Source organism: Aedes albopictus, chromosome 1 (assembly GCF_035046485.1).
Source record: "Aedes albopictus strain Foshan chromosome 1, AalbF5, whole genome shotgun sequence".
In the NCBI taxonomy this organism is placed as follows: domain Eukaryota; kingdom Metazoa; phylum Arthropoda; class Insecta; order Diptera; family Culicidae; genus Aedes; species Aedes albopictus.
In genome coordinates, this window is record NC_085136.1 from 165,170,535 (window position 1) to 165,184,650 (window position 14,116).

Here is a 14,116-nt window from a genome sequence, read left to right on the forward strand (position 1 = left end):
AGAAATTTGCTTATTTGCAAGAAAATATTTGTTAAATTATACTATTTCCATGATTTAACAATATTCATGGCTAAACTTTCAGATAACGGCCCTATCCAAATTATATTTACCTGAGGATGTCCAAAACATAAATTCGGTGTGCAAATTGCATTTGGTACAGGCGACTGATTTTCTCAACTTAGACTGATTTCGTTAAGGTTTTTGTCACCATAAACACAAAGTACAGTCATATTATAAGCGTATTAGTAACTTTGCCAAATATTCAAATGCTCTCTAAGGAAATTTGGCAACGATTTTAACAACGTTGTCCTCAGCCTGTCCAAAATACATGAATTACCCTACATCATGCATTTATTTATTGTTATGTACATTGTACATAACGATAACCTGACCTATCTGGTCGAACAGTTTCAAATCTTGAATGAACTTTCTCGTGAACAAACAAACACAAATATGAGAACAAGTAAATATACACCGTGAACTGGAACTAGTTCCAGCTGTCAATATGGGCGTTCTAGAAACCGTGACATCTAGTTCACGGTGTACATTTCTTATTGTTGTTATCGTTGCTATGCATAGTTCCCGTTTGTTCCCGTTGCCGTGACTGCCCAAGAAACAGAAGTAGCTGAATAACAGTTTCTTAAGCTAAAGTTTGTTTAAGAGTGGTTTGTTCCACTCTTATACAGCAAAAATGTTTGTTGGGTGGGAGTGCACGTATATCGGAACGGGTTTTTTGCGTGTAAAAAATCATTTCATACAGATTTTGAATCCATCGAGATAAATGTTTTATTATGTAAATAAACAATAAAATAAATCATCATTCACATTCTTCTCGTTTGACTCATCCAACTCACCTTTCCTGAATGCACGATGGCGGTAATCGCGTAGCATCCAAAACCCCGTGCCACGGTTCAGCGGGAACGGGCTTACGGAAGCGCAGACCATCGACCGGCGGTTTTGCAAAAGGGACTCCATTGAACACATGCACTTCGCGGCCTAGCACCATTGTTGAACGACCCCGGATGGGGCCACTGCTCGTTTGAACCACCAGCCGGTCAAAGATTCCATATGCGGGGCTTATCACAGTTATGCACAGCAGTAGAGAAATCATATTGCACCACAACCGAACTACGGTCGACATTTTTTTAAATTATTTATGTGTTGCTGAAACACTCACTCAATCTATGAATTCACAGTGGAAACCTAATTCCTTTTTCCTATTTTTCACTATTAGAGCCGTTTACAACAGCTTACATTCTTCCATTGTATGGCACCATTTGGATGGCAGGAACACCGCAACTCACTTAAAAACGAATTCCAAAATAAAAGGTAACGACGAATCAAACTGTGTTTCTCTAACAACGTAACGATTTCACAATCAAATCCACGATACTATCAACACATAGTGCACTTAAAAGAGAAAACCTAATGACTTTCTATTCGATTTCTTCGACTTCCTCAAAAATGCTTCTTAGCAACACCAACAAACATGCACTGCTTCTCTAAACGCTCTTCTGACTGGCCTTTGGCTTCACTTACTGATACTGGATACGATCGATGCCTGGGGAATAAAGATAAAAAGAAGTCGTTAGTTTAAGTACCTTTCAAAGGCTATACGTATGTTGTATATGCTGGTAAATAGTTCATTGATGCACAATCTACGGCTCTGCATGTTTTGGTGCTGATGACCCTACCCACGATGGTTACAATATATTTTAGTAACATAAACAGCAATTTTCGAATCCTTTCGATTGAACCATGCTCCGAATCAAGTCGTGAAAGTCAACCGCAATGCAATACACCAGGGGGCACACTTGTTCAAAGAGCACGTTCTGCAAATTCAAAGATGACAATGCAATGTACCTGCTACTGTGCATACTTCATCAGCAATCAAACTGACTCCAAGCAGTTCCATTTAAACAGCTGATAACATTCTGACTCGTTTTGTTTTTATCTTCTATGTGCCGTGTCGCCCGCCACCAAAACGACAAACACACAGCTATGTCCCATCTTCACTAGTTAGTCGGATTATGTTCGGGATGGTGGAAGAACAGGGATTTGTTATGTAGGGATGCTCAAAAACGTTATGAAAAATAATGTTGCTACATTCGTTCGTTCGTTCGTTCTTTGTGTGACCGAATAAATAATAATAAAATAATTATATATCTGTTCACTGAAACCTCTTTCCATGCACGTTAGTTTATACACCTTTTTATGCCCTGCTTAAAGATGGAAAATTACTCAGAATCAATATTGTGCGTAAGAAAACGCAATAATGACGATAGCTATGGCAACGGCGGCCAGGGGGCATTTATAAGAGCAAAAGGAGGTTCCATGGGCATTTCAGGGTGTTCCAAGGGGTTTCAGGAGGTTTAAGAGTCTTCTCAGGGGGCTTCAGAGGCCCTCAGGGGCGCTTCAGGAAGTCTCAGAATCATTTCAGGGGGTCTCAGGGGGCTCAAGGGAGCTTCAGAATCGCTTCTTAGGTTCTCATGGGGCTCCAGGTGAATTACAAAAGTTACAAAGTTACATAGAAGCGCTTCAGAGGGTTTCAGGAGCGCTTCAGGATTCTTATAGGGTTCCTGGGTGTCTCAAGGGCGTTATATTGAGTCTTAAGAACGTTTCAGAGGATTTTGGAATCACTTAACCCTTATGTGGCCGACAGGGTACCCGGGTACCCAGCACCCATTTAAAAAGCACGGTGTAGGAAAAAGCAAAAAGTTTGTCGGACACATAACGGTTAAGAAAATTTCAGAGGATTTTCAGATACTCCTTTACAAAAAAAAAAACCTTGAAACCCCTTAAAACACCCTTGAAATGCCTTGAAACGCCTCTGGAACCCCCATAACCCCATTTAAATACCCTCGAAATCATCATTCCTCAATCCTTCAATTCCTCGATCAAATTGAAATGCTCCTGAAACTCCTTTGGTATAGAGAAGTGCTCGAATCCATACAATACGACCCTGACTTGAAATGTCTCGAAACGCCTTTTAAATAATCAAAATCAATTTGAAATGACCCAGAAAGGCCATTAAAATAATTCAGAATCTCCTCAAACACACTTGAAAACCCCTTAAAACGCCTCCGAAATGCTACCAGACGCTCCTTAAACCTCTAGAAACGTCTTTGAAACGTTCTTCAAATCTCCTGAAACTATGGAATGTCTAGAAACTCCATTGAAACCCTTGCACCGCCCTTTCAAGTCTTCTGAGACAACTTCCTTTTTCGCTGAAGTGTCTTTAAACCCTTTGAAAATTCTCAGAAACTTCCGTAATACTATTAAAACATCCCTGAAATCTCCGTGATCACATTGAAACGCCAACGAAATCTGTTGGAACGTCTTTAACCGTAGTGTGGCCAGCAAAAAAAACACCCGTAGAAGGCCGGCAGGGTACCCGGGTACCCACGAAATGGAAATAATCATATCTCAGCGATTTTTCCACCGATTTTAAAAGTTTTTGCCTCATTCAACTCAGAAACTCATTATCTATCGAGATCGTATTTGGTTGGACCGGTCCAATCACCATAGGTACCGAAAAATCCGGATTTCCGAATCCATGTTTTTATACAATACAATATACGGGATTTTCGGTAGGTTAGTAGCAATTTCGGTACCAAGCATCGTATAATTGCTTTGGCATATTGTATCTGACCGGCCTGGAATCATAAAACGTGTTGACTTTGAAACTGTGTTTTCGGAACACGCTTTCCGTGGGGCCATGGTTGACCATAAACACTTTCTTTAAGATATCCTAGCCTCAACAATGTGGGTTTCAATGCCGAGGGGGCGGTCCAGAATGTCAAATTGTTTAAAAATCCATATTCACTAAAACTGATGTGGTCAGGGCGTTAACAGTGAACACCCAAAATAACCAAAATTGGCATTTTATAATATTTCGCTTCCTGAGGGGGCGGTCCAGAATGTCGAATTGTTTAAAAATCCATATTCACTAAAACTGATGTGGTCAGGGCGTTAACAGTGTGCACCCAAAATAACCAAAATTTCTTATTTTATTATATTTTGCATCCTGAAAAAAAAAAATTTTTTTTTAACTGAAGAGCTGGTTACTCAGTGAGTAACTTGGAGTAACCACGATGACACCACTGCCCGAGGGGGCGGTCCAGAATGTCAAATTGTTTAAAAATCCATATTCACTAAAACTGATGTGGTCAGGGCGTTAACAGTGAACACCCAAAATAACCAAAATTGGCATTTTATAATATTTCGCTTCCTGAGGGGGCGGTCCAGAATGTCAAATTGTTTAAAAATCCATATTCACTAAAACTGATGTGGTCAGGGCGTTAACAGTGAACACCCAAAATAACCAAAATTGGCATTTTATAATATTTCGCTTCCTGAGGGGGCGGTCCAGAATGTCAAATTGTTTAAAAATCCATATTCACTAAAACTGATGTGGTCAGGGCGTTAACAGTGAACACCCAAAATAACCAAAATTGGCATTTTATAATATTTCGCTTCCTGAGGGGGCGGTCCAGAATGACGAATTGTTTAAAAATCCATATTCACTAAAACTGATGTGGTCAGGGCGTTAACAGTGAACACCCAAAATAACCAAAAGGGGCTGTCCATAAACCACGTGGTCATTTTTTGGGACTTCTCAGACCCCCCCCCCCCCCCGCGTGGTCATTTGTCCATACAAATTTTTTTATTCGTCCATACAAAATGCTCATTGGCCGAACACCCCCCCCCCCCCCCTCATGACCACGTGGTTTATGGACAGCCCCAAATTGGCATTTTATAATATTTCGCTTCCTGAGGGGGCGGTCCAGAATGTCGAATTGTTTAAAAATCCATATTCACTAAAACTGATGTGGTCAGGGCGTTAACAGTGAACACCCAAAATAACCAAAATTGGCATTTTATAATATTTCGCTTCCTGAGGGGGCGGTCCAGAATGTCAAATTGTTTAAAAATCCATATTCACTAAAACTGATGTGGTCAGGGCGTTAACAGTGAACACCCAAAATAACCAAAATTGGCATTTTATAATATTTCGCTTCCTGAGGGGGCGGTCCAGAATGACGAATTGTTTAAAAATCCATATTCACTAAAACTGATGTGGTCAGGGCGTTAACAGTGAACACCCAAAATAACCAAAATTGGCATTTTATAATATTTCGCTTCCTGAGGGGGCGGTCCAGAATGTCAAATTGTTTAAAAATCCATATTCACTAAAACTGATGTGGTCAGGGCGTTAACAGTGAACACCCAAAATAACCAAAATTGGCATTTTATAATATTTCGCTTCCTGAGGGGGCGGTCCAGAATGTCAAATTGTTTAAAAATCCATATTCACTAAAACTGATGTGGTCAGGGCGTTAACAGTGAACACCCAAAATAACCAAAATTGGCATTTTATAATATTTCGCTTCCTGAGGGGGCGGTCCAGAATGACGAATTGTTTAAAAATCCATATTCACTAAAACTGATGTGGTCAGGGCGTTAACAGTGAACACCCAAAATAACCAAAATTGGCATTTTATAATATTTCGCTTCCTGAGGGGGCGGTCCAGAATGTCGAATTGTTTAAAAATCCATATTCACTAAAACTGATGTGGTCAGGGCGTTAACAGTGAACACCCAAAATAACCAAAATTGGCATTTTATAATATTTCGCTTCCTGAGGGGGCGGTCCAGAATGTCGAATTGTTTAAAAATCCATATTCACTAAAACTGATGTGGTCAGGGCGTTAACAGTGAACACCCAAAATAACCAAAATTGGCATTTTATAATATTTCGCTTCCTGAGGGGGCGGTCCAGAATGTCAAATTGTTTAAAAATCCATATTCACTAAAACTGATGTGGTCAGGGCGTTAACAGTGAACACCCAAAATAACCAAAATTGGCATTTTATAATATTTCGCTTCCTGAGGGGGCGGTCCAGAATGTCGAATTGTTTAAAAATCCATATTCACTAAAACTGATGTGGTCAGGGCGTTAACAGTGAACACCCAAAATAACCAAAATTGGCATTTTATAATATTTCGCTTCCTGAGGGGGCGGTCCAGAATGTCGAATTGTTTAAAAATCCATATTCACTAAAACTGATGTGGTCAGGGCGTTAACAGTGAACACCCAAAATAACCAAAATTGGCATTTTATAATATTTCGCTTCCTGAGGGGGCGGTCCAGAATGTCGAATTGTTTAAAAATCCATATTCACTAAAACTGATGTGGTCAGGGCGTTAACAGTGAACACCCAAAATAACCAAAATTGGCATTTTATAATATTTCGCTTCCTGAGGGGGCGGTCCAGAATGTCGAATTGTTTAAAAATCCATATTCACTAAAACTGATGTGGTCAGGGCGTTAACAGTGAACACCCAAAATAACCAAAATTGGCATTTTATAATATTTCGCTTCCTGAGGGGGCGGTCCAGAATGTCGAATTGTTTAAAAATCCATATTCACTAAAACTGATGTGGTCAGGGCGTTAACAGTGTGCACCCAAAATAACCAAAATTGGTATTTTATTATATTTTGCATCCTGAAAAAAAAAAATATTTTTTGCCTTTCTCGTACACCAAGGTGTACCGAAAGGCTATATGTTCACTCCAAAAATGAAATCTTGATAGAACCCCCGGAGGGCCAAGTCTTATATACCAATCGATTCAGTTCGACGAGTTGAGATGATGTCTGTGTGTGTGTATGTGTGTGTGTATGTATGTATGTGTGTGTGTGTGTGTGTGCGTGTGTATGTGTGTATGTGTACAAAAATGTCACCTCACTTTTGGATAGTAAATATCATCCGATTTCAACGCTTTAGGTTTCAATCGACGCGGAATATTGTCCCATTGTTTCCTATTGAAAATGGTTTGAATCGGTCCAGCCGTTCCGGAGTTATGGCCATTTAGGTGTTCCGGACCGGTACCCCAGGAAGGGGCCCGATATGAAATTGCAACAAACCCATGCATGCGACCCATCAAACCACGGCATTTTCGTTCATCTGATGAACGGTAAGCAGGAAAATAGTCGCAGACTATATCTGAACCGGTAGTGTTCCGGAACCGGTTCCGGGTGTCCCACCGGAAGTGGTCAAATATAAAAGTGTTCCAAACCCATGCATGCGACACATCAAAACGCAGCTTTTTGTTTAACCTGATGAACAGTAGACAGGAAAATAGTCTAAGACCATATCTAAACCGGTAGCATACCGGAACCGGTTCCGGGTGTCCCGCTGGAAGTGGCCAAATAGAAAAGTGAAACAAACCCATGTATGCGACACATCAAATCACCGCTTTTTCTGTAACCTGATGATTGGTAAACAAGAAAATAGTCTCTGATATCTGATCTGGTAGTGTTCCAAAACCGGTTCCGGATATCCCGCCGGAAGTGGCCAAATATAAAAGTGAACCAAACCCATGCATGCGACACATCAAATCGCAGCTTTTTCTATAACCTGATGAACGGTAAATAGGAAAATAGTCGTGCACTATATCTGACCGGTAGTGTTACGGAACCGGTTTCGGATCATATCTGAACTCGTAGCATCCCGGAACCGGTTCCTGATGTCCCGCCGAAAGTGGCCTAATTCATACATGCGACACATCAAATCGTAGCCTTTTCGATAACTTCTACGATCAGCATGAAAATAAGCTAAGCCCACATTAGAAACTACGGATAGTGTTCCGGAATCGGTTCGAGGTGTCTCACTGAAAGTGGCCGAATGCAAAAAACAAACCAAAAAATATTCGCGACACATCAAATGGCATTTAAGGTATCCTAATGAACGGTTACAAAGAAAAAATATCCCAGACCATGCTAGGGAGAACTAGTAGTATCCTGGAATCGGTTCCCGGTGTCCCTCCGGATGTAGGGAAGGGAAGCGAACTCCATGCATGCGCTTCATCAAATCGAGGTTTTTTCGATATGCTGATGAACGGTTATTAAGAAAATCAGCTGAGATTACGTTCCACAACCGGTTTCAGGTGTCCCGCCGGAATTGGTCAAATGTAAAAATGAACCATGTAAATTTTCCGGAACCGGTTAAGAGTGTCCCACTGGAAATGGACATACATAAAAGTGGATCAAACCCATGCTTGCGGTATCAAATCACTTTTTTGTCAGTAACCTGATGCGTGGATAATAAGAAAATAGGTACAGTCCACAGAAGTGACCACCGGTAGTGTTTTTAAATCCGGGTAACCTGATTAACAGTTTTCATAAACTAGTGAACATAAGGTAGTGTTCCAGAATCATTTGCGGGGGTCTCGTAAGCAATACAAAATAGACTGAGACTACATAAGAGGCTACCGGTGGTGTTGCAGAAGCAGCGTTGGGTGCTTCAGCGGAATTACGAAAGTGAACTAAATCAATGCAAGCGATGGATATGTGTAAGAGAACCAAAAACCTAAAAAAAACTAAAGCGATCTCATTAAATCACACAATTTTAGATTCTTGAGACGTAAATTTACAGTAGGATGGGTCAACGTTATATGGAAAAATTAAAATTTAAGCGCATCAGCCCCGAACATTTGTTGAAATATTTATTTGCGTCTAAAATTACTGTGCAAAATTTTGATGCGACTGGAGAGCGAGCTCTGTAATATGGTTTATATTTGAATGTGATATAACATTGGCAATTCAAATTACTACATAACAAATTTTACATGGATCTTGTAACCAATGATAACAAAATATAGCATAAAGTGTGCAGATTAAACTTTGTCAAAATGATCTGTGAAAAAGTTAAATCCTGGCTAGTAATTGTCATCTTGGTATGAATCAGCCTCCAGTGAAGATTATCAAGCAGTCAACTAAAAGGTCTGATACTTTCGGCTCTGCCCATACGTTGAACATAACGTATGAATAAGTGCCCCAATTCGATGATGACCTTGAATTTCTAAATAAAGTATTCTCATGATTCAGAAATTCGTAGGTGGTACAGTCCCAGATGGCTGTTATGAGCATTTCCTCCTTCTCGTCCGTTACCAAAGCACAAAGATTTGGGCCCTAAATTTTGGGGCTGATCACTGACTCTAAAGCAAGATTGATTGCGTCGACGGAAAGATTATTAGTACATATTCGACGAGAAAGGCACTATCACCACTAGGTGGATTAATCTGGGTTTTTTAACTGAAGAGCTGGTTACTCAGTGAGTAACTTGGAGTAACCACGATGACACCACTGCCCGAGGGGGCGGTCCAGAATGTCAAATTGTTTAAAAATCCATATTCACTAAAACTGATGTGGTCAGGGCGTTAACAGTGTGCACCCAAAATAACCAAAATTGGTATTTTATTATATTTTGCATCCTGAAAAAAAAAATTTTTTTTTTTAACTGAAGAGCTGGTTACTCAGTGAGTAACTTGGAGTAACCACGATGACACCACTGCCCGAGGGGGCGGTCCAGAATGTCAAATTGTTTAAAAATCCATATTCACTAAAACTGATGTGGTCAGGGCGTTAACAGTGAACACCCAAAATAACCAAAATTGGCATTTTATAATATTTCGCTTCCTGAGGGGGCGGTCCAGAATGTCGAATTGTTTAAAAATCCATATTCACTAAAACTGATGTGGTCAGGGCGTTAACAGTGAACACCCAAAATAACCAAAATTGGCATTTTATAATATTTCGCTTCCTGAGGGGGCGGTCCAGAATGTCGAATTGTTTAAAAATCCATATTCACTAAAACTGATGTGGTCAGGGCGTTAACAGTGAACACCCAAAATAACCAAAATTGGCATTTTATAATATTTCGCTTCCTGAGGGGGCGGTCCAGAATGTCGAATTGTTTAAAAATCCATATTCACTAAAACTGATGTGGTCAGGGCGTTAACAGTGTGCACCCAAAATAACCAAAATTTCTTATTTTATTATATTTTGCATCCTGAAAAAAAAAATTTTTTTTTTAACTGAAGAGCTGGTTACTCAGTGAGTAACTTGGAGTAACCACGATGACACCACTGCCCGAGGGGGCGGTCCAGAATGTCAAATTGTTTAAAAATCCATATTCACTAAAACTGATGTGGTCAGGGCGTTAACAGTGAACACCCAAAATAACCAAAATTGGCATTTTATAATATTTCGCTTCCTGAGGGGGCGGTCCAGAATGTCAAATTGTTTAAAAATCCATATTCACTAAAACTGATGTGGTCAGGGCGTTAACAGTGAACACCCAAAATAACCAAAATTGGCATTTTATAATATTTCGCTTCCTGAGGGGGCGGTCCAGAATGTCGAATTGTTTAAAAATCCATATTCACTAAAACTGATGTGGTCAGGGCGTTAACAGTGTGCACCCAAAATAACCAAAATTGGTATTTTATTATATTTTGCATCCTGAAAAAAAAAAATATTTTTTTTAACTGAAGAGCTGGTTACTCAGTGAGTAACTTGGAGTAACCACGATGACACCACTGCCCGAGGGGGCGGTCCAGAATGTCAAATTGTTTAAAAATCCATATTCACTAAAACTGATGTGGTCAGGGCGTTAACAGTGTGCACCCAAAATAACCAAAATTGGTATTTTATTATATTTTGCATCCTGAAAAAAAAAAATTTTTTTTTTTAACTGAAGAGCTGGTTACTCAGTGAGTAACTTGGAGTAACCACGATGACACCACTGCCCGAGGGGGCGGTCCAGAATGTCAAATTGTTTAAAAATCCATATTCACTAAAACTGATGTGGTCAGGGCGTTAACAGTGAACACCCAAAATAACCAAAATTGGCATTTTATAATATTTCGCTTCCTGAGGGGGCGGTCCAGAATGTCGAATTGTTTAAAAATCCATATTCACTAAAACTGATGTGGTCAGGGCGTTAACAGTGAACACCCAAAATAACCAAAATTGGCATTTTATAATATTTCGCTTCCTGAGGGGGCGGTCCAGAATGTCGAATTGTTTAAAAATCCATATTCACTAAAACTGATGTGGTCAGGGCGTTAACAGTGAACACCCAAAATAACCAAAATTGGCATTTTATAATATTTCGCTTCCTGAGGGGGCGGTCCAGAATGTCGAATTGTTTAAAAATCCATATTCACTAAAACTGATGTGGTCAGGGCGTTAACAGTGTGCACCCAAAATAACCAAAATTTCTTATTTTATTATATTTTGCATCCTGAAAAAAAAATTTTTTTTTTAACTGAAGAGCTGGTTACTCAGTGAGTAACTTGGAGTAACCACGATGACACCACTGCCCGAGGGGGCGGTCCAGAATGTCAAATTGTTTAAAAATCCATATTCACTAAAACTGATGTGGTCAGGGCGTTAACAGTGAACACCCAAAATAACCAAAATTGGCATTTTATAATATTTCGCTTCCTGAGGGGGCGGTCCAGAATGTCAAATTGTTTAAAAATCCATATTCACTAAAACTGATGTGGTCAGGGCGTTAACAGTGAACACCCAAAATAACCAAAATTGGCATTTTATAATATTTCGCTTCCTGAGGGGGCGGTCCAGAATGTCGAATTGTTTAAAAATCCATATTCACTAAAACTGATGTGGTCAGGGCGTTAACAGTGTGCACCCAAAATAACCAAAATTGGTATTTTATTATATTTTGCATCCTGAAAAAAAAAATTTTTTTTTTTAACTGAAGAGCTGGTTACTCAGTGAGTAACTTGGAGTAACCACGATGACACCACTGGTTTCAATATGGTATAAGGACATGCTCCCAAAAATATGGATTTTCTGAAAACCACGGTGATTAGATCGGTCTAACCAAGTATTTTTCCGATAGATGATGAGTTTCTGAGTTGAATGAGCTAAAAAGTTTCCAAAATCGATGAAAAATTGACGGAGACATGATCATTTCAATTTCGTGGGTACCCGGGTACCCTGCCGGCCTTCCACGTAATAAAAAAATGCAGGAGCCCCTCCCCCTGCCCCTCCTCACTTTAAAATTCGGTCAACCCCATTAATAGATGTATATTCACGAGTTCTAAGATCTAACAGAGTTCCAACATCCTAGTCTCAATAACCATAAAAATATCGAGATTTGAAATTGAAAAAGGTACCCGGGTGGGTACCCTGCCGGCCACATAAGTGTTAAAGGCTCCTGAAAACGCCTGAACCCCTTGAAACGTCTTTGAAGCGTCTTGGGAACTTCTCGCAAACCAATTTTCCTCATTGAAGCCCTAACTTAAGGTGAAACATCAAGAAATCCTATTGAAGTTTTGCAAACAAACTTTAGAAGCACAAATCTGACGAACGAAGCATCGAAAACCAAGCAGCACTTGTTTATCCTGGCTTTGCTCACTTGCAATTATCAAAATTGATGCTCTTGAAAACGTGAGTAGGGTAGACCTGTGCGCTGCCGCCGCCGACATTTTTTGTCCCACACCGACGCCAACGGCGCGCCATACGCCGGTGTTTCTCACGCCGCCGATTTTCATTTTTCGCGCCGGTGATCAGTGCACGAACAAAATTGTGTTTATATAAAGTTAAGATAAAAAATTTTCACGATCACTATCATAAAACAATTCTGCAGAAGACTTATTAAGAACATCTGAAGAAATTCAAATGGAATTTCAGAGTGTGCATTCAAATACGAATTCTATGATTTTTTTAAATTTTTCATTAGATTTCATTCATTGTTCATCATTTATATCTCTCCTGAAGTTTTCCCAGAGATTATTCTGGAAAGATTCAGTAATGCCTTCAGGATTGTTTTTTTTTTTCAGGAGATTTCTCAGGAAGACCTCGACAGGAGTATCGTCAGGGAAAACTCCAGGAATTCCTTTAGGAATTCTTTCTGGATGATTCAGGGATGCCTTCTAGAGATTCATCAAAGATGCATCCAGAAGATCCTCAGGGTCTGAGAGTTTAGTCAGGGATTCCTTCTAATGTTCCTTCAGGAATCGTTTCAAAGGTTTCTTTAGAAACTAGTCCAGGAGTTCCCTCAGAGATTCCTCCAGGCCATCCTTCACAAATTCCTCTAGAATTCCAACAAGGAATTTCTCCTGACGTTTTGTAGGGATCGCCCAAGGAGATCCTTCAGGAATCACTCTGGGAGTTTTATCAAGGCTTCCTACAGGAATTCCTTCTAGTATCCCTCCTGAAATTCCTTCAGGGATGCCTCGGGATGCCTCATGAAAATTTTTCAGAGATTGTTTCAGGAATTCTTTCCAGGATTGCTCCAGAAGTTCCTTCGATGATCTCTCCAGGAGTTCGTTAAGGGATACTAATAGCTTCAAGAGGGATACCTTCAGGTGTTCAATAGTAATTCCTTCAGAAATTTATTTAAACAGGAAGCCTTGAGAAATTAGTCTAGGGGTTCCTTCAGAAATTCCTCCAGGAGTTTCAGGGATTCTTGCAGATGTTTATTCAGAGATTCCTCCTGAATTTCTTCAGGGATTCCTACAGAAGTTCCTTCAAATCTCTCCAGGAGTTCCTTCAGAGAGTATTATAGGAGGATCCAAGGTTACCTGCAGGAGAATTCAGGGATTCCCGCAGAAGTTTATTCAGGGATTCCTATATAAGAGTTCCTTCTAAGACTCCTTTAGAATATCCTTAGGGGATTCCTCGAGAAGTTTCTTTAGGGATTCTCCCAGGGATCGCTGCTGGGGTTCTTTCAGATTGTAGATTAAAATTGAGAATTTTCCAAGAGGTCTCACGGATGCCTCCATGAGTTACATCAGAGATCTTTCCATAAGTTTATTCAGGAATTCCTACAGGAGTTCTTTCAGGGAATCTTGTAGGAGTTCCTTCAATAAATTCCTTAGGATTACAATCACGCATATCTCCCAGATTTTCTTGAGAGATCTTTCATGTAGTTTTTACAAGAATTCCTCCAGGGTGTACTTCTGGAATTCCTCCAGGAATTCTTCGAAAGATTCGGCTTAAAATCCTTCGAGGATTCCGCCTGGAAATCCTCTGGACATTCTTACCAGAATTCCTTCGGGAATTCCCCCTGGAATTCCTGCAGGGATTTCTCCTGTGATTTCTTCGGGGGATTCCTCCTAAACGTCCTTCACGGGTTCCCCAGGACTTCCTTAGAGGATTCCTCCTGGAATTCTTTCCGTAATTCTTCCTGGAATATCTAGTTTCCTCCTAGACTTCCTTCGAGAATTCCACCTGAAATTCGTTGACTATTTCTCTTCGAATTCATTCGGAGATTCCTCCTGGATTTCCTTCAGAGAT

At 40.1% G+C, this 14,116-nt stretch overlaps 1 protein-coding gene across 3 annotated transcripts in view; it reads right to left on the minus strand.

Moving 5' to 3' along the window:
* LOC109431516 (acetylcholinesterase) overlaps positions 1-14,116 on the minus strand; it is a 178,100-nt gene that overhangs the window by 145,875 nt on the left and 18,109 nt on the right. For 2 of the 3 annotated variants that reach the window (XM_029862027.2, XM_029862026.2), the window contains exon 2: positions 855-1,561. In XM_029862027.2, coding sequence (XP_029717887.2) covers positions 855-1,141 — 287 coding nt within the window. In that variant the 5' untranslated portion in view covers positions 1,142-1,561. Of the gene's footprint in view, positions 1-854; positions 1,562-1,863; positions 1,988-14,116 lie in introns of those variants that run through there. The other variant, XM_062845732.1, reaches the window with a different exon arrangement.